Genomic DNA, 22,194 nt, shown 5'->3' with positions numbered 1-22,194 from the left:
TGATTAAAAAAAAAAATTATAAATTACAACATGAATAAACATTCTTTCTTATAGATTTTTTCTTTAACAGTGATGTCCTATTTTTTAGTATTAAAGTTGTTATTTTAGATTTAGGATCCTGGATTTTCTACAGTCCTGTTTATAGTTGTTCTTAGAGAGGAAGGATTCGTGGAACGAATATATGCCTTCCATATGTATTGGATTTTTAGAGCATCATTATTGTTTAGATTAGGGTGGTTGATAATGATCTCACAAGCTTCCTCAAATTTGCATTCATACCATGTTTTGGTGTGATGTAGACAACTAGTGTTTTTCCAGTCAATTCTATGTAAGGTGTTCAGGGTAATACATATGCAAAGAGCGCCGTGATATCTGGAGGGAATTTGTTCTGTTTAAGATGGCAGAGACGTCAAAACTGACTAATAGATCATCTTTTTCTAATGTAATGTCTTTGATGATGTTTATGAAGTGGTTTATGAAGTGTTTGATATAGGAGGGGAATGACCTACCAGCTCCTTGAGTGTTGCCGCTAATTTTTTGGCTAAGTAATAAGTTGGGCTATCAATCATTTCAACTAAATTCCTACCACCACCCAACACAAAAACTAGGTGTCATCAATACCCTAAAAAACAGGGCTCTGAAGATCTGCTCCAGTGAACAGGCAATGAAAAACGAATTTAAAGTGATCAGTAATACTTTTCAAAACAGTGGATACAGCCAAAACACTAATAAAAAAACAGGGCTCTGAAGATCTGCTGCAGTGAACAGGCAATGAAAAACGAATTTAAAGTGATCAGCAATACTTTTCAAAACAGTGGATACAGCCAAAACACTATTAACAAAATTCTCTACAAGACCTCAATAAAAAACAAACCAGACTACACTAACCATAACCATTCCCTACATTAAAGGGACATCAGACAAAATAAACAGAGTACTACAAAAATACAACCTCAAAGCCACCTTTAAACCTCCTGTAAAATTAAAAAGCTTACTCAACTCATTCAAAGACCCACTCCCTCTGCTGGCCCACCCTGGAGTATACAGTATTCACTACACCTGCAACATACCATACATAGGAGAAACAGGACGTACAATTCCAATCAGACAAAAAGAAATAAACGACACATCAAATATAAAAATTATGGTGAAGCTGGCCTTTCTGATCATGCCCTGAACACCTTACATAGAATTGACTGGAAAAGCACCAGTTGTCTACATCACACCAAAACATGGTATGAACACAAATTTAAGGAAGCTTGTGAATCATTATCAACCACCCCAATCTAAACAATAATGATGGTCTAAAAATCCCATACATATGGAAGGCATATATTCGTTCCACGAATCCTTCCTCTCTAAGAACAACTATAAACAGGACTGTAGAAAATTCAGGATACTAAATCTAAAATAACAACTTTAATACTAAAAAATAGGACATCACTGTTAAAGAAAAAATCTATAAGAAAGAATGCTTATTCATGTTGTAATTTATAATTTTTTTTTTTTTTTTAAATCAAAAATAACAATTGTAATAATAGAAATAGGACATCACTGTTACTGCAAGGAAAACCATCTGTAAGGCCAGAATGTTTATTCATGCAATCATAAATTAAATCTAGCTTGATGTTTTTTTTTTTTTTTTCAATAGAGGTCATGCCAGTGAGTAGCATGTGATCAAATCTTTGTTTCTCTAGCTTACGGTTTGAAATGCCTGAAAATGTTTGAAACAGCTTGTCTTGTATATTTATGTATGCTCCAGATGATGATCTTGATATGAAGATCAAAACGTCGGATAATAAAAAGAGTTATTTTAACACGGTTGTAGAATCCATAATTTCAAAAACGAATGCTGATCACCATGTAACACTAAAAGAAAGGATTATCATATTGGATGATGAAACAAACATACCAACAGCGAGATTTGAACCTACATCTTATTAGCTGAAGTGTAAGAATATTAACTGGTCGGCCAACCAACATTCACTGCATTTCTTCCTTTTAGAAAACTAAGCATTAGTTTGCAAATTTTAGAAATTCAAAGAATGCTAAAAAAAAAAAAAAGTTAGAAAAACTTATCTTTTAACTTTATTATTATTAGACACCTCCAGGGAGTCTAAGACTCATCGAGGGAGGGCACCTACTCTACAGCTCTCCATCTCCACAATTCAACTCATCTGCACCAATGCCATCTACTGTCCACCACCACCACTAGTATTTTCACAAACAATCACAAACATCCATGCCCATGGTGAGATTCAAACCCACAGCCTTTGGGCTGGGGAGTGGATACGTTAACCACTCAGCCATTTTAAATAAAATGTTTTTGAAAACAAAAAATGTGAACAACATAACCCCATATTAATAAAAAATTAAAAAAGAAGATTTCTTTTTTTCTCTAAACAGAGTTATTTTATAAAAAGTTGTTTATATACTGTACTACATATACCAGAAGATGGAACCCCAGGCCATATTCTCTAAATTAAATGCATGATTTGTTGACACACACACACTGCATCATTTCCAATTTATCCACACAAGCCCATGATACTATATGTTCATACTATACACAAAACTTTTACTGATAAGAAATAACTTTCAAAAGCATCATTTTTGAAACCATATAGCAAGAACACCATTACAGAGAAGTCATTCATATAATAAACTACCAAAAAAGTCCTACTCAAAGCCTCAGAGCATATACTATTCCAAAAGAAAATTTTGTAGAAACTCACTGTTCCTTTAATCCTTATAAGTTTGCTATTCTATGGGTGCCATGACTGTAAATGAGTTCAAGGTGAAGTATATGATAGATACTGTGTGAATGTTGAATAGTTGTTCTTGACATGATGTTGGGCCTCCCTCGATGAGTCTAAGGACTCCTTGGAGCTTCCCATAATAATAATAACAACAATAATAATAATTCTGAGAGTTTACTGTATAAGCTTATCCAATGATATTTTGTATGGTACAATTTTGATGTATAACAAATATACTGCATTTTGTATTAAGTTAGCTATATTTAATACATTTTAAAATTTTATAAATTAAAAAAGCAGGAATCAATGCAGTCCATAATACTATTTGCCAACAGCATACAAACGAGTTCGCGATAACCTGAATTAGGCAAGATGATAGGTTCAAGCTTTAAGCCCAGTTGAAATTTTTATTTTGTTCCGTATTGAGATGGAAAACATGACTTTTTCCATCTCAATCACTTTCTCTTCAATTAAAAATAACTGTGGATGTCTGATTTGTGTGACTACACTGAAAATTTCAGTGGATTTAATCACCATTTCAATGACCTAAAAAATTTGCTTTTCAGGATTTGTAACTGCGAAAGTTGGACAGCATTATTATTATTAGACACCTCCAGGGAGTCCAAAGACTCATTGAGGGAGGGCACCTGCTCTACAACTCTGTCTCCACCAACTGACAGCAACTACACCAACGGCCAACCACCACCACTAGTATTTCTACAGACAACCGCAAACACCCATGCCCACATGGCGGGATTTGAACCCACAATCTCTTGGCTGGAGAGAGAGGTTACGCTAACCACTCAGCCAACCAGGCTGAAAAAAAAAAAAAAAAAAAAAAAAAAAAAAAAAAAAAAAAAACATCCAAGTCGAAATCCAAAACAACGACCAATTAAAATAATTATCAATCAGTTGTAAGATTTAGGATTTATTCATTCTTCTATGCTGGGCTATTCAGATATTGTACATTACACTACACAAAAGTAAAATAAATTTAAGTGGTTTGTTACATTTTCTTTTATTCACTGATGATACTTTTTATACAGTAATATACATACATAAATAATTTCTGATCGGTGGAGAGTTATCCACCTTTTTATGAATCCTTTGTTCATCACATATTTATTTACTTTTAACGGCTCTTCTGTCTTATATATAATATATATCCTGTATATGATAGTATTTTTTGTTAGAGATCAATGGAAACAGTCCACTTCTTATAATATGCAGAAGGATTAATTATCATTCAGGATAATTACATGAATATTTTACTTAATATATGAATACATGAATTTACTTACTTAACCAGAAAACACAAATGAAATTGAAATAAATAATAATTTAACAGAATCAGTCATCTCAAAATTGCAAAATAGGAAATCACTTGGAATCACTGGTCAATTCATAATGAAATGCTAAAATATGGACATAAAGAAATAACTGAAAACATGAGAAATTTAATTATACATATCATCAAGACAGATTCCCAATGAGCATTACAACATCAATATTTAAAGATGGAACAAAATCTGAACCCCAAAACTATCATGGAATAAACTTACTGTGCACCATGCTAAAAATATGTACAAGAATTATCAAAGAAGAATTAGAATCAAGACTAAATTATAATGATGAACAATAATAATTCCATAAAGGAAAATCATGTACTAATGCTATATTTAAAGAAGGTTTTTGACAGAATTAGACTGCAGGATGTCCAAAGTACTGGCATTAAGAAAGATAACATTGCAAAATCATTCAAATAATCAAAGATATATGAACAAAAAATCCCTATAAGGAAAGGTATCAGACAAAGTGATTCTTTAAGTCTATGTTTATTTCATAATCATGGATGAAATAATAACAGAAATTAAATGGAATAAAAGAATAGAAAAATCAGAACTCCATGGTGGACACAGGAAGTTAAAGAGGCAGTGAAGGAAAAGAAGAAAGCATATCAACAGTTCCTGGTATAGATGATGAGTCAGCTTGATAGAGAGACAAATGTAAGAAAGTTAAACATTGTGTAAAACTAGCTAAACAAAAGTCATGGGAAGAACATAGAAAATAAATATCAAGAGGTTGCAAAATATTCTGAAGGCTGTTGAAAAAAGCTCAGAAATGGAAGAAAGAGTGCTGTAAAAGGAATTAGAGATGACATAGGTAATACAAAAATTGGTAAAAAAAGATATCCTTGATGTATGGAGTAATTACTTTGAAAAATTGCTAAACGAAACAATCAGTGACAGCATAGTGCTAAAAACATTCAACAGGCATGCAATCAGGAACACATATCCATACTTGAAGTAGAAAAAGCCATCAAAAGCCTGAATGATATTCGACCAGAAATGCTTAAGTGTGGAGGATAAAAGTCTTAAAGTGACTGCACCGTATAGTTCAGAAGGCATGGACAGACGAATTCCAGATGATTGGAGTAGAATTCTCATAGAACCCATATATAAAAAGGAAAATAAAACTGAATGTCAGAATTACAGAGATATTTCCCTACTGAGTGTTTCTGTTTCTTACTAGAAACACTCAGTAGGGAAATACTAGTAAGATTTATGTGTGTATACTTGAGAAACGGTTGAGAAGCATTGTGGAAGAAAAGCTTGGTGAAGAACAAGCTGGATTCAGGCCAAATAGAGGCTGTCAGGATCAGGTTTTCACTTTATTACAAATAGTTGAGAAATCATGGGAATATAACAAAGATCTGTATTATTTAAGTTTTGTCAATCTGGAAAAGGCATATGACAAGGAGAAGCTATTCAAAATGCTACAGTTATATGGTCAATGGGGTATTATATCAAGCAATATTTAGTCTTTATTTGAGTTGGAAATCACCAGTTAGAATAGAAGGAAGTACAGGAAGATGATTGAATGTTAAATGTGGTGTCAGACAAGGATATGCATTATCCCCTCTGTTATTCATTATCTATATGGATCACATTAAGGAATTCTTGTAGATAGGCTTATACGAGGTGGTATCAAAATGTTTCGAGACTAGGTTTGTAACACGCCAACAGATGGCAGCACAAGGCTGCATGCACAGTCACAGGGAGCACCTACCTTCATAAGTCAGTGTGCCAAAAGACATCATCCTGTGTACATCGGAAGCTGTGTAACTGATGCTATTCTGACCACCCTGCGTTATCACATCTGCAATTTCATCATGGACAGCAAGTTAGAACAAAGAGCAAACGTGAAATTCTGCATGAAACTGGGCAAATCTGCCACAGAGACGTTTGACATGATTCGGCAAGTTTACGGCGATGCTGCAATGAGTGGTTCGACGTGTTTTGAGTGGCACGTGTGCTTCAAGAGTGGAAGAACATCACTGGAAGATGATGAGAGATCAGGAAGACCTTCAATGAGCTCAACCCCCCAAAAGTGTCAAAACCATTCAGCAACTTGTGCATGAGGATCGTCGGAGAACACTCCACAACATTGCTGCCATTGTCAGTGTGTCATATGGAATAGTCCAGGCAATCCTCATGTGATTTGAACATGCGCTGTGTTGCTGCCAAGTTCGTCCCCAGGCTACTGACCCAGAAGCAGACGGAACACCACGTCGAAGTCTGCCAAGAACTCCGTCAGCATGCCATGGATGACCCATCATTCATGTCGAGGATCATTACCGGTGACGAAACTTGGGTGTATGGGTACGACCTTGAGACAAAGCAAGAGTCTTCACAGTAGAAGAGCCTATCATCTCAACGACTGAAAAAGGCGAGACAGGACCGCAGCTCGACCAAGTGCATGCTCATCGTCTTTTTCGACATTTGCGGCATTGTGCATCGAGAATTTGTCCTCAGGGGCCAGACAATCAATAGCAAGTTCTACTGCCAGGTTTTAAGGCATCTGAGGGAGGACATTCGGCGAAAGCGACCAGATCTGTGGCACAAAAAACTAGATGCTCCACGACGATAATGCACCCTGTCACCGAGCTCTCCTCACATGCGAGTGTCTCGCCAGAAACAACACGATCTCACTTCCGCACCCACCCCTACTCGCAAGATTTGGCTCCTGCAGACTTCGCCCTCTTCCCGAAGATGAAGATCCAGTTCAAAGGTCACCGTTTTGACACCATTGCGGAGATCCAGTGCAAATCGCAGAAGGTGCTTGACATGCTTCAAAAAGAAGACTTCCAGGACACATTCCAGAAGTGGCAAGAACGCTGGGGGCACTGTATTGATATGCAAGGGGACTATTTTGAAGGTGATAGTGTGTAAACATAGATAAATAAAATAATTTCTCGTAAACAGAGCTAGTCTCAAAACTTTTTGATACCACCTCGTACATTGGTAACACATGACTATTAAATTATTTAAGGAATTTACAACGTATAGTGGAATATTAATTAAAAGAAACTTTAATAAATACCTCCTATATTTCGGTGTCACATTGCCATCTTCATGGGAACATAGAACTACGACACATGCACGCAGACACTACAAAAAGCAAATGAAGCAGAAGAGAGAAAACTATTGTTGTTCCTAGAGTCCTAAAGGTGCCCTCTAGCAGACTATATTGGATTGTCTTGGTTGTTGGGCTGAAGTTCTCAAGATGCAAGTTTCCCAAATTTAGGGCAGTCTCATGCACCCAAATTTGTTAAGGTTTGGAAAGTTTTTTAAAGCTGAGGCTGATTCCATGAATAATCTTTCATATTTAAATTTGTTGCGATGTATTAATGTGGCTTTCTTCCAATGTATTCTGTGGCGGGTATCCAAAGCATGGTCTGCAAGCCCTGAGTGGCTGTACTGGTGAAACCAGATGTAGTTTTTGTGTTCCGAAATCCTGAAATTTGCTGTTCTGCCTGTTTGGCCAAAGTAGGACAGCTTACAGCTGCAAGGAACCCCAGGTAGGTCTAGGGCAGTGGGTCTTAACCTTTTTAGTGATCGGCACCCCCTTGAATCTAGAAATAAGTTCTCACACCACCTTGAAGAATGAGTTTCTATTTATTTATTTAGGAAATTACATCTATTGCAAGATAATTTATTTATTGAAAAATAAACGCATACATTTACATACAAAACAATATCCCAATTTTTAATGGCTATGTTGTTGTTGTTGTTTATTCATAATAATACTTTTGAAGTGAGGCTCCTTTTTTGAAAGAGCCATGCATAAGTCATCACTTGCATTTAAGCGATTTCTGGCTTTTGTTTTTATGTGCAAAAGTGATGAAAATCCCATTTCACACAGGTAGGTGGTGGTAGTGGTGGTGGCAAATGGTAAAAGTGTCTGCAATGCTGCTTTTGCCAGCCGTAGATAAGGTTCTAATTGTGTACACAAGAATTATTCTAAGTCCAGTTTTTCAAATTCCATTTGAATACGTGCATTGGCTCATATTTCAATAAGATCGTCTTTTATTAAATACCTGTCGTCCATCGAATCTGGGTCAAAATTTAGAAACTTCTCTCACACCCCCAGGGGTGCACACACTCCAGGTTAAGAACCACTGGTCTAGGGGACGTGGTTGATCTTTGGTGGAGTGGATAAGGGATGCCAATTTTTTAAATGGTTTGTAACAAGAACTCAGGTCGTATTTTTTTAAGATTTCGGTAAACTTTTCAGAGGTGCCCTGGATATAGGGAATGATGATGGATTTAGTGTAATCTTTATTATGGGGGGGGGGGGGTGGCTAACTGGTTTTAATATTTTTTGGGGATTGTAGCAATTGGCTAAGAAAGTGTTAAGGATGTGGTTTTGTTCAGTGGTTAGGGCAGTGTCATCTGAACAGATTAATTTTGCCCTGTTATATAGTGTTTTTATAACCTTGTATTGTTGTGATGGGGGAGGGAGGGAGAATTGTTGGTGAATGTATCTGGCGGTATGGGTGGATTTTCTGTAAATAGAGAAAACCTAGGATCCATCAGGCTGGCAAGTGATTAGAGTGTTTAGGAAAGGGAGACTCTTGTTTTCCTCTTTTTTCAAGGTGAACTGGATTCTGGGGTGTTGGTTGTTTAAGTGTGTTAAGAAGTGTGGAGTGTATCTAAGCCATGTGGCCAAATAGCAAACACATCATCAACGTAGCGAAGCCAAACAGTGGGTTTTTATGGAGCTGAGTTTAAGGCTTTCTCTTCAAAAGTCTCCATAAAGAAGTTGGCCAGGGGTGGGGGAGAGCGGTGAACCCATGGCTGTCCCCTCTATCTGTTTGTAGAATTTTCCTTGCCAATCGAAATAGCCTGAGTTCATTGTGAACTGAAATAGGGCTGAGATATCGGGAGGAAATTTGGTTTGGATGAGGTCTAAGGTTTCCTTGAGTGAGACATTTGTGAATATGGAGTTTCTTTTAATTAATATTTCAGTATACATTGTAAATTCCTTAAATAATTTAACAGTAATTATGAAGGAAAGTGGTATTAAAATGGATATCAAAATTGGAGATGTTAATGTCAGCTCTTTGCTTTATGTGGATGATGTTATACTTCTAAATAAATCCACTACAAGTCGGCAAGATTCCCTGACTAAACTGAATAACTGTTGTAATAGATATGGTATGAAGGTCAGCAATAACAAGACAAAAACAATGAAAATAGGCAGAAACATTGAAAATATCAACTGCATTGTGAATGGAGAACCTATAGAACAATAAAACATTTCAGCTACTTGGGCACGATTTTTAGTGAAGTTGGTAAATTATTATTATTATTATTATCTAAGACCTCAAGGGAGTCAAGGACTCACCGAGAGAGGCTGTAAATTACCCAACCCAGCTATCATACCCTCCCTTAAATTCATGTACACTAGATGCACTCACTACCCTTAAGGGCAAATTATTCCACTTACTGCTCTCTGGGAGAAAAACCTAGCTCTTAACCCTTTCTTGACTGAGAACAACCTTAACTTCCATGGATGCCCCATGTTCTCTCCCCGCCTTCCATATAACGAAAAATTTCATCATTTGAAATGCTATAACACCCATTCAAAAGTTTATAGACCTTTATCATATCACCCCTCTTTCTCTTGTTAATCAGAGTCTATAATCCACATACTCGCAATCTGTCCTCATAATCTAAATCCGATAATCCGGATATAATCTTTGTAACTCTTCTTTGCACCACCCTTTCCACATCTTCTTTATCCCCTTGGAACCTGGGAGACCAAATCTGCACACAGTAATCCAAGTGTGGTCTTATCAAAGCCTTAGAAAGAGGCAAAATTACTTCCTTTTCAAAATTAAATATGGAAATAGACAACAGAATCAACAAAGCTGGTATGGTAGGAAGTCAACTGAATAAATTTATATGGAATAAGAGAGCAATTAGTTTAGTTAAAACGCTAAATTAGCTGTATACAAGACAGTGTTCAAACCAATTTTAACTTATGGATCTGAGAAATGAGCTAGAAATGTGAAACTTAACTTAACACTTGACCAAAGACTAGAGACTACAGATATGAGAGTCCTGAAAAAGACCTTGACGTTAGCATCCAGGAATGTGTTAGTTATTCCTGGACGTAATGTGTTAGCAGAAAAAAATATATAAATATTGATGTATGCATGTGAAACAAGAATAGAAATATCAAAAATACAACATGTGAAATTAAAACATTAGGATAAATAGTCAACAAAACAAAATTTAATAGAGTAAAAAATGAAGATTTATGAAAACTGTCAACTACAACCCATAAATGCATGGATAAAAAAGAGAAGATTAGAATGGAATCAACAAGTTAATAGGATGGACCCAAAAAAGAATAGGTAAACTAGCAATAGCCTGGAAACCAAATACAAAAAACCACTTGGCACACTAAGAGAGAGAGAGAGAGAGAGAGAGAGAGAGAGAAAGCCTGGATCGAAGCATTGAAGAAGCCACAACCTTAAGCTTGAAGCAAGAAGAATAAGCATATAATAGTCTTTTGTTAGAGATAAATGGATGCAGTCCATTCCTTATAGATGGAAAGATTCGTTATCATTCAGGAATATGTGAATTTTTACCTACTATGTCTGTTCTTTCCAAAGAATGGAATGAAAATGTTCCTACAGCATGAAGAAAAAACAGAAAGGAAAAAATTCTCAAACCTTCACACATCTAATCCTGTGGATTAGATGTGTGAAGAAAACCAATGTGCTATATGGAAATCATATACAGGTCAGAATGATTATTTTTCAAGTCAGCAATGGCTATGAAACTTTCTCCTAACCTTAACAAGTATGGCGGCATTAATTTTCCAAAAATTTGAGTGACTGTCATCCTAAGATCAACTAAACTAAGACAACATTAGATGGCATCAAATGAGTACTTCAGATCTTTTGTCCATTACAATTTGAATTGTTTCACTTGCGTATTGTAGCATGATTAGAATGTAACATGTTGTTTGCTCTGAAGATTTGGAATTCGGAGAAATATAAAGTTAATAAATAGCATTTTATAATTCAGTTTGGTGTTGTAATACCGTTGTTGTCTTGTCCTTTGAAGAGTCTTAGATGTTTCCATGTGCTCCTTGTACTGCTTTGGCTATGTCGATGATTTTGTTTGTATAGAGTTGTTCAGGATTAGGATCTATTTCTTGCAAGGCTGCTGTAATTGCTGGACAGGTAAAGATGTGAGTGGGTGTCAGTTCAGTATTGGGGCAGTTGTTGCAGTTTCTATGTCTCGTATCATCTGTATTGATCTAGTACAGATGTTGTAATACTGTTAAAATAAGTTATGAATAACGTCCAACACCTAAGCTCATCAACTAGATGAAAATAAGTAGTTTTATTGTATCACTTTATTAGAGAAACATTTATAATCTATATTTAGCAACAATTCATGTAATTAGAGACAACTGGAAGGCCTCTTCATAATGAAAAACATGCCTCCTCCCATAAACACTATGCTACATGCTCACAAGAAAAAATTTTATTGGAATGCAAAACACAGGATCTTACTAAATACAATTACCTAATATTCTGTTTCAAATTTTCAATTGCAGAAAACAAACAATTTGTGTAAAGCAAATAAAGATGTATACGTAACTTTAAATCAGTTTGAAATGCATGCTGTTCGATATCATTAAGACAGTTCTCACAAATGATAATTTTACAAATAAAATTCCACCAAAAAAAGTTGCAACTAACATAGCATATAAACTGTGTGAAAATGCACCTGCGACATACATATGCTAAAGTAATTTCCCACAAGCAGTGTCAGCAAGTGTGAACACTGCCTGGCATCAACATATTAAGTGACCCAATTAAAAACTTCAAATTATATCAGTTTTACAATAACTGATCAAATATATCAATGTAGCAAGAAGCTGTTTCAATCATTATTAAAGAGTATAATGCCAAAGATCTTTTTTTTGGTTACAAAAAAAAAAAAAAGACAATCATATGCTTATTCTTCTTGCTTCAAGCTTAAGGTTGTGGCTTCTTCAATGATTCGATCCAGGCTGTCTCTCTCTCTCTCTTAGTGTATCAACTGGTTTTTTGTATTTGGTTTCCAGTTTTAGTTAACAAAACATTTTGGTTACCGAAAATATTGTAAACAATTATAAAAAATTAATTAACACAATAATTAAACTTAGAGCTCTTTTATCTGCTGTAAGCAATTTTTTTTTTTCTCTCCTAGTTCTTGCAATAGAATGACTTGAATGAAATGAATACTGAAATTACTATTAGTTAACAGAGATCCTAAATTTCATTAAAGTTCATCATTCCAGGGGAGGAAGGATTACCATTTTGTACTGAATTGGGAAACAGAAAAAAAAATCCAATTAAAAAATCCAATTACCTTTCATCAACCAATCTTGAATCTTAGTGCAAAAATTACTGTGCCACAATAAGGCCATTATATCATCATTAGTAGTTCTATAATTGTTTACATACAATACATTTTGAAATTGGAGTTAGATTTTCTATTGTTGATATTCCCATCATTTTCAGAAGTTCATGATGTCTGCAACAAATCATATTCAAAAAGTTCTATCAAACAGTGACACTTCCTTGAAAATCAGTGTCAAACGTTATAGCATGGCTTATGCACTGTAGACATTTATATTCTGATTTGCCTAATAGTCAATTGAAATAAGTGACTCAGATTGCAAGAGATCCTGAATATGATTAAATTTCATTCCTCCAATGTAGAATGCTTTTCATTTTTCAAGTTAGGCTCAGTGGCCTATCACAGCCAAGAAACCAGATTACTGCTTATGAGAGTGTGATTATTCCTATCTATATTATCTGCTATGTCCGTAAACTGAATGTGTCAACATCATCAAATTCCTGCCCTGTACCCTCAAGGGGTGTACAGGATATGATAGTACTACATGAAAAAAAATTACATCATTACTAACTTCCTATCTACAATTTTCCTCCAAATCAGTCTGTTACTTGTCAAGACTACAACATTATCAGATCTTATATTTCAATCATCTAAGGCACTTTGTACTCTATCAAACCACCTATATATCTTGACTTCCTCTGGGTCGTTTTCCTGCCAACCTGGCAGAGAACACTTGTTTTGCCAATCTTTCCTCGCCCATTCTCTTTAAATGACCATACCACCTGAGATTAGCACTGCTAACGCATTCCTGGATGCTGACAATGTCAATTTCTTTCCTAATATCCTCATTTTTAATATGATATTGCCATTAATGACATCTGTTCACCCCCATAATCTTTCTCAGGAATCTCATATCTGCGGTTTCTAGTCTTTGGTCAAGTGTTTTACTTCTGACCCAGCTCTCAGATCCATAAGTTAAAACTGGTTTGAACACTGTCTTGTATACAGCTAATTTAGTGTTCCGACTAATTTCTCTCTTATTCCATATGAATTTATTCAATTGACTTCCCACCATACCAGCTTTGCTGATTCGATTCTGTTGTCTATTTCTATATTTAATTTACCATCTTCAGTAAAAATCATGCCTAAGTAGCTGAAATGTTTTACTTGTTCCACAGATTCTCAATTCACAACACAGTTGACATTTTCAATGATTCTGCCTATTTTCATTGTCTTTGTCTTTTTATTGCTGACCTTCATACCATATCTATTACAACAGCTATTCAATTTAGTCAGAGAATCTTGCAGACTTGTAGTGGATTTATTTAGAAGTATAACATCATCTGCATAAAGCAAAGAGCTGACATTAATATCTCCAATTTTGATATCATGTTTAATATCACTTTCCTTCATAATGTGATCCATATAGATAATGAATAACAGAGTGGATAATGTACATCCTTGTCTCACACCAGATTTAACATTAAACCATCTTCCTGTACTTCCTTCAATTCTAACTGCTGACTTACAACTCAAATAAAGACTAAGTATTGCTTGATATAATGCCCCATTGACACCATATAACTGTAGCGTATTGAATAGCTTCTCTCTTGGCACCTTGTCATATGCCTTTTCCAAATTGACAAAACTTAAATACAGATCTCTGTTATATTTCAATGCTTTCTCGACTATTTGTCGTAAAGTGAAGATCTGATCCTGACAGCCTCTATTTGGCCTGAATCCAGCTTGTTCTTCACCAAACTTTTCTTCCAAAATTCTTCTCAACCATTTCTCAAGTATACTTGCATAGATCTTGCCAGGAACACTCAGTGGGGAAATACCTCTGTAATTCTCACATTCAGTTTTATTTCCCTTTTTATATATGGGTACTATGAGAGTTCTACTCCAATCATCGGGAATTTGTCCCTCTGTCCAGGCTTTCTGAACTGTGCAGTGCAGCCACTGTAAGACTCTTATACCACCATACGTCAGTATTTCTGGTCGAATATCAACTACTCCTGCTGCCTTTCCACATTTCAAGCCTTTGATGGCTTTTTCTACTTCAAGTATGGATATGTATTCCTGATTGCATGCCTGGTCAGTGTTTTTTTACCACTGTGCTGTCATTACTGCTTGTTTCATTTAGCAGTTTTTCAAAGTAATTACTCCATACTTCAAGGATATCTTTTTCTCCCGATTTCATGTCACCTTTATCATCCCTAACTCCTTTTACAGCACTCTTTCCTCCATTCCTAAGCTTCTTCGACAACCTCCAGAATATTTTGTCACCTTCTTGATATTTATTTTCTATATTCTTGCCAAAGTCCTCCCATGACTTTTGTTTAGCCAGTTTTACACAGTGTTTAGCATTCTTGCATTTGTCTCTGTATTCTCTAAGAGCACAAGCTGACTTATTTGCCAGGAACATTTGATATGCTTTCTTCTTTTCCTTCACTGCCTCTTTAACTTCCTGTGTCCACCAGGGAGTTCTGATTTTTTTTATCCTTGCAGACAACCTACCACATGCCTCTCTGGCAGAATCAAGCAATGTTTTGTTCAGAGTTTGCCACTGAATCTCCAAGGTTTGATTCCTGTTCTCAAACTCTTTCATGAATGTGTTCTTCTGACTAATTTGCATGTTTAGTAGGATCAAAAACTCTGCCACCTATGTACGAGACTAGATAACTTACACCTTCACTTAAAAAGCCCTGATAAAGGATTTTCACAATCTATGGATTCAAACCCAAGTCTTTCCAACCAAAAGGCATAATCGATATTGACTAAGCTATGGGGATCTGGAAATAAAAAAAAAACCTGTGCAGACTGAACTCACAACCCCCAGTTTGCTAGATCAGTGCTCTAACCACTGATCTATGGAGGCTAATCAGTGTGGAATTATTACTATCAAATCTATTTTACCAATAAAAATTATCTGACTAAAACCAAATTTATTGTATGTCCACAGTTCATAGAACCAGGATTGGCAGTTTGCCAAAAATAGTCAATTTTCATGCTGAACGGGAGAAAAAAAAATAAAGGATGTACAAAATTGGTCACCAACACATGAAATCATGTGCTTTATATGTAAAATTTTCCAACTGTTATACAAGCAAAATAGTTACCACTTTAAAAACTACAAACTACAATGTTCATGAAAAAAAAGTTAATTTTCCGACATGTAATAATAAACAACCCCCCTCCCAGGATGGAACGATTACCCTATTATTGGAATGGATTCTCCTTCTTCTGACAAATGCAGAAGTGTCAAAGGATCTCGCATCTGTGGTCATACAGTAAAAAAATGGACATAATTTACATCTTAATTTTTTTTTTTTGTTTATTTTTTAATTTCCTAAAATTTCATGCAACCAGAATGGAATAAATATTATGAAATGTTCTGCTCTTTTGTGCCCTGCAAATGATCTAAATGAAAAACAAAAACTGAGATGGCTCTACAACTTTAAAGAAAGAATTTCAAATATTTAAATAACATGCATTCAGCAAAAGTCGAAGAATAATATGTGTCAGATGTACGATGTGAATCTAATAAATGCTAGCTTATTTTGCAAAATGTGCCTAAAAATTATGCATGATGCACATACACACACACACACACACAAGAAAAAAATGCTGTAATAAAAATAATCTAAATAAAAACATGTAACCATGGGCATTTGCCTTTCTTACCTGTACTATTATACCATGAATTGCAGGATCATCATTCAATTTTTGAACTTCATCTAATACCTGCAAAATTGCATTTATATAGTATATAGTTAAACTATTTAGAAAATGAATGAGAAAAAATTTACAGGCATATAAAACTGGTTGTATATGATGATACTTAATGTGAAACTTAATTTAGATGTGTTGCTTTACCATATTAAAAATATAAATCATATAAACAAAAATCTGACAAAAAAAATTGTGCACTTTTTGGAAAGATTTCCAAAGAAAATTTCACTTATTTATTTATCAATGTACTTTGAAAATACAAGTTAAATGAAATCTAGAAAGCATGAAGCGTTGTTTAGTAAAACAATAAAGAGTAAAGAAAAAACATGGCTATTTCAATTAGGGTTATTCAATTTACATGCATTTTATGAGAATACACTAAACATAAACTACATAAGCAACTAGTAAGATATGCACAGCCCAGAATGTTAAAAACTCTATCAGGTAAAACGTCACTTGAAGACGGCTATCAAGTCTGATTCAAGCCAAACATACCAAACAAATTACTTGCATTACAAATGCAAATAAGTTGTTTCCTACACTCCTTCCTTGAGTCTACTTTGTATATTGGGACAATAATGTTGTCCATTAATCATGTATCATTTTCTTTCTCCAGATCAGTCTAAAAATATCATTTGTGAACCATCAGAAGTTCTGATCAAATCAACAGATCTATCCAAAAAGATTTTCCAATGTTCTTCAATGATTCTTAATGTCTACCAAACCTATTTTCATATGCACATCTCTATATTAACCCTAGCTTATCTCACTTCTATTTTCATCATTATTTGATAAATCTCTAAAATAATGTTGTGATAATATTACCATTTTTTAAAACCTGATTTTTCAGCGTAACCCACATAACATCAATTTTTTCAATACCTTCCTACAAATTGTAAAAATTAAACCCAATCTACTGACTTGAGTTAACTCACATTCCACCAGCATGTGTCTCCCCTTTTCTACTTCTATCATTCCACATAACCCCTCTTGCTCTTCCTATCATTAACTCTCAAATTTGTTTTCATTCTTCTATATTATCTGTTCTTATCTTGTTTTAATCCCTTTTTGACGTGAGAGGAAAATTAGAAGAATGAACAGATGGCATCATTGGTACCAATTTCTTCTTTGAGAATGTGTAAACAAAGGTAATCAAAATGACATGGCTACAGTTTAGTTTTGCTAAAGTTTAGCAAAGCAGGTGCATGAAGTAAAAATGGCAGAAAAAGATGAAGTGGGAGACCTGCAATCAAATCAAAATGTAAAAGCTGATCAAATCAAACTTGACAAATAATCAACAAATTTATCAGCTGGATAACTAGGAAAAGACCTCCATGTAGCTATTTAAGGAATGCAGAGAACTGGCCAGGGCTTCTGAATTAATGTCCAATATTTATGTTCTTATAGTGTATCCTGTCAGGTATATCTTATATGATGTAAATAGGACATTATATCAAGCAATATTCAGTCTACATTTGAGTTGTAAGTCAGTAGTTAGAATTGAAGGATGTACAGGAAGATGGTTTGATGTTAAATCAGGTGAGACATGGGTGTATCTTATCTCTACTGTTATTCATCATCTATATGGATCACATTATGAAGGAAAGTGGTATTAAACCTGATATCAAAATTGGAAATGTTAATCTCAGCTCTTTACTTGAAGCTGATGATGTTATAGTTATAAATAAATCCAACACAAGTCTATGAGATTTCCTGACACTAAATTAAATAACTATTGTAATAAATTTGGTATGGAAATCAGATAAAAAGACAATGAAAATAGATAGAAACATTAAAAATATCAATTGCATCCAATAGCAAGTTTCAGTTATTTCAGAGCGAAAATACAGGAGGCAAGGTTGAGATGGTTTGGTCATGTGATGAGGAGGGAGGACGAATATGTGGGAAGAAGGGTCATGCAGATGGATGTGCAAGGAAGGCGGAAGCGTGGGCGGCCAAAGAAGAGATGGAGGGAGCTGGTAGAAGAGGACTTGAAGATGAAGAACTTGAATGTGGTGACAGCCCAAGACAGGAAGGTGTGGAGGAGACTCATAACAAACAGTGACCCCACTTAAGTGGGAGAAGCTGCAGAAGAAGAAGAAGCAAGTTTCAGTTATTTAGGCACAGTTTTTAATGAAGATTGCAAATTAAATATGGAAATAGACAAGAATTAACAAAGACAACAGCTGATATTATAGGCGGTCAACAGAATAAATTTATATGGAATAAGAGAGAAATTAGTCAAAACATTAAACTACCAAAAAAAGAAGAAAAAGAAGACAGTGTTCAAACTAATTTTAACTTATGGATCTGAGAGCCAGGTTACAAATAAAAGACTTGTTCAAAGATTTGAGACCACAGATATGAGAGTTCTGAGAAAGATTAAGGGAGTGAATAGATGGCATCAATGGCAGTATTATCATATTAAAAATGAGGATATTAGGAAAGAACATATTAGCAGAGCTAATCTCAGGTGGTATGGTAAACAGGATGGGTGAGACAAAGTTAGCAAAATGAGTGTTGTTTTGCTAACCTTTTTCCTGCTAAGCCAGGTTAGCAGGAAAAATGCCAAGATCTAAATGGATCAATACAGTAAAAGTAGTTTAGGAGAAAAAAATATAAGATCTAATAATATTGGAGTTTTGATAGATAACAGATTAATTTGGAGAAAAATTATCAATAGGAAGTTAAGAATATTGAGGGTACACATGAGGAATTTAATGAAGGTGATGATAATGCTGTAGGAGTGATGTGAATATGTTAGGAAAGGCTAGGAATAAGAATCAGTCTGAGAAGAGAGATCTAGTTTCACTGTTAAGTAAGGGTCAAACTAAGATCTTCTTCGCAAGAAAAAAATACAAAACTGTTTTGTAAGCATTGAAAATGAAGAGGTTGTTATCACACACACTGAAGGTATAGAGTTCAATTGGTTGTTTAGGATTTACAGCCACAGCAACTTAGACTCTTATGTCTTATGTCTGTTTGACAGGAACATGTCTTATCCCAATATTTCTCGACTTGGTGAAAGCCTTTAATTGCATTCAATGAAAATAAGTCTCAGTAAGCTTGAAACAAAATAAAAAAATAAATAATATATATGAAAAGAAGAAATGATTATGGTCAAGAATATATGTATGCTAAATGTTACAGCTACATTTGGTAATTTGGAGGATTTAGTTCTCAATAATGGATTCACTTCTGGTTCCAGTGACTGTTGGTTTTTCAATACTCAGTTTTATACATAATATTCAGGAATAAGAAAGGTGATAATCAGATAGCAAGATGCCTTCATGTGAGAATATGTTTTATGTCTGAGTATCATGTCTGTTTAACTGCATGTGTTCTTATGATTGGTTTGTCTGTTTTGCAGGAAAAAAAGCCCCTTTCACCTCCATGTGAAGATCAGTGTTTAGGAAACTTATTGTGGATGATCGGGAACATTGAGATGTTTGAGCACTGCAAAATATGTTGTATGAGTAGAGCGAGTGGAGTGCTACATCAGCAAAACTGTGAATGGGGACTGTGGTCAGTGAAAGCAGCGCAGGTCATTTATGTATATGAGGAAGCGGGCAAGTGAAATAACAGAGCCCTGAGAAACACCTGCATTAATAGGAAAATCTGAACAGAAAAATACCTTCCAACATTACACATAGTGAACAACCTGAGAGAAAACTGCAGTTCAGTTACAATGCACAGAAGACTATAACATGGCAATCTGCTGAGATTTCCATGCTGAATTCCATCAAATACCCTGGAAATATCAAGTGAAATACCACTGGTTTCTCCAAAGTTTTCCATGGCCTTAGAAGATAAAAATATAAGATCAAATAATATTGGAGTCTTGACAGTTACCAGATTAAATGAGGAAAACTGTTGATACAAAGTTAGTAATGATCTAAATTTTGCATGTAATACTGAGGGTATATCAGGAATTGGAATGATGATGAACTTTAACTCACTATCCATAATCACTCTCAAATCCCTGGCCTCAATTTTCTGCAGTTCAGTTGTATCAATGATCTCTTCACACCAAAATATTATGCTTGGACACACAAACTGGCAGCCATTCAGCATTGCCCATACTGCAGTCTATTTAAGTCATTCTGCAGAATCATTACAACATCTTCATTGACTATCACTCTTCCCAACTCTGGATCATCAGCAAACAACTGAGTATTTCCCCTTAAATCATGTCTTATATCACTGATGTATAAACAGCAGAGGATCAAGTGATGAGCCATGCAGTCATCCATTAGCCATGCCTTCTTCCCCATACACCACTCTTTGATACCTGTCACCCTCTAATCCAAACCAGGTTCATATCCATCCCAATTTTCTCCAATTTATACAACAGATTTCCACTTTCTGTTATTTGCTCTTGACCAAATTCTGCAGTAACTTGATTATGATTCATGATATGCTATTCAGTCAGTAATTTGCAATGGAGTTATTTTCCTCTCTTCCCTCAGAACTAACCCAGAGCTGGTACACCATCCAATCCTACAGCTGTATATTCACATTAAGGTTCTGTAAATATGCTATGCATCTCATTTCATTAACCTCAGTTCCCATATAAGCCTTTGGTTCTCTCTTGTTCTTGCGATATCACCTGCCTGGATGATACACTCTTGCAAAGTGTTCACTTAATAATTCTATTTTGACTGATTCAGTTGTCTCCCTACCATAGGCATTCATTAAAAATCATTCTGCCATAAAAATTCTTACATTTACTTGCAGCATATCGAAAGAACTGTTTGGGATTATCTTTTGACTGCACTGCTAATTTCCTTTCATACTCTGCTTTCGCCTTTCTTAACACAATGGTTACTCTCTCCTGACCTGTACTTTATACTGCTTATGTGCCGGCTGATCACCTTTCTCCTTGAATTTCCTCCACAAATTTTTCTTTTTTGGAACTCCAGCTTAATGATGGTATTCATCCATTTAACTCTCACTTGATTTATTATCCTGACTCTATGTATACAGTCTGCTATTACTTCTCTTAAACATTCCTTTACCACTTGCCATACACTATCAACATCAAGACCTTGGAGTTTCACATGCCATAGCATTAATCCAAGCAATCTCCAAAGCTTGTCAAACCTATCATCCCTGTAATTCCACACACACACACACACACACATATATATCTCACCCCCCCCCCCTTAACTGAAAATTCAACACATTTAGCCACTTCCCATCTCAAGACCATGTGATCACTCTCTAACCAACTGGTGGGAATGAAGTCATATTGGTTATAGGCAGTGGTAAGCTATAAGGGGCTTGTGAGAGCCTGTTGTTAAATTTTTCTCCAATTTGCAAGCTTCTTGTTCTTTTTTTTTTTTTTTTTTTTGAAAAAATAAAAAAGTAAACGAGTATAATTTTTTAAAATATATTAAGTGACAAACTCATACAGTAACCTAACAAAAATTAGTCTATTTGGCAGCATATAGATTATTTGGAATTATTGTTTCAACTCCTCTATAATGAATGCACCCAAGTTTAAAAATAAAATAAGTGCATGCACTATCTTCACCCTTCTCCCTTCTAGTAGCCAAGCATCGTATGGTAAAACCAGCAGCCAATCAAATGTTCGTAAAACTGGACATGAGTTCTGTGTTCGTCAGTACGTTGATGTATAACAATTGTTTGTGTTTAAAATTTAAAAATAATAATAATAAATTTAAAAACTATATATTTATGTACAGTTGATTATTTCAAATATTTCATGTTTAGATCACGAAATATTTGTTTAAAAATGATAGCCTTCACAGGTAGATTATCTCTTCATACTTTTTAATTGGCATTTGTACACAGGCTGTATTAATAAAAGTTTTTGTGTGAAACACGGATTTTTTTTCTCGACGATGCGAGCCTTTTGTTAAAATTTCCATAGCTCACCACTGGTTATAGGCATTCTCAAACCCCTAGTATATTCCATCACATATGCTGTATCACGTAATTATCCCTTAGCAACTGCATAAATT

The 22,194-nt window shown here is 35.0% G+C and overlaps 1 protein-coding gene across 1 annotated transcript in view; it reads right to left on the bottom strand.

Moving 5' to 3' along the window:
* pug (pug C-1-tetrahydrofolate synthase, cytoplasmic) overlaps positions 1-22,194 on the bottom strand; it is a 426,201-nt gene that overhangs the window by 355,971 nt on the left and 48,036 nt on the right. The window contains exon 4 of the mRNA XM_090399374.1: positions 16,160-16,219. Within this exon, the coding sequence (XP_090255500.1) occupies positions 16,160-16,219 (60 nt within the window). The remainder of the gene's footprint in view (positions 1-16,159; positions 16,220-22,194) is intronic.

Source organism: Typopeltis vanoorti, chromosome 10 (assembly GCF_054136105.1).
Source record: "Typopeltis vanoorti isolate ZY-2024b chromosome 10, IOZ_Tvanoo_1.0, whole genome shotgun sequence".
Taxonomy (NCBI): Eukaryota; Metazoa; Arthropoda; class Arachnida; order Uropygi; family Thelyphonidae; genus Typopeltis; species Typopeltis vanoorti.
The sequence above is the reverse complement of the archived record's forward strand: the minus strand, read 5'-3'. Positions and strand labels throughout refer to the sequence as shown.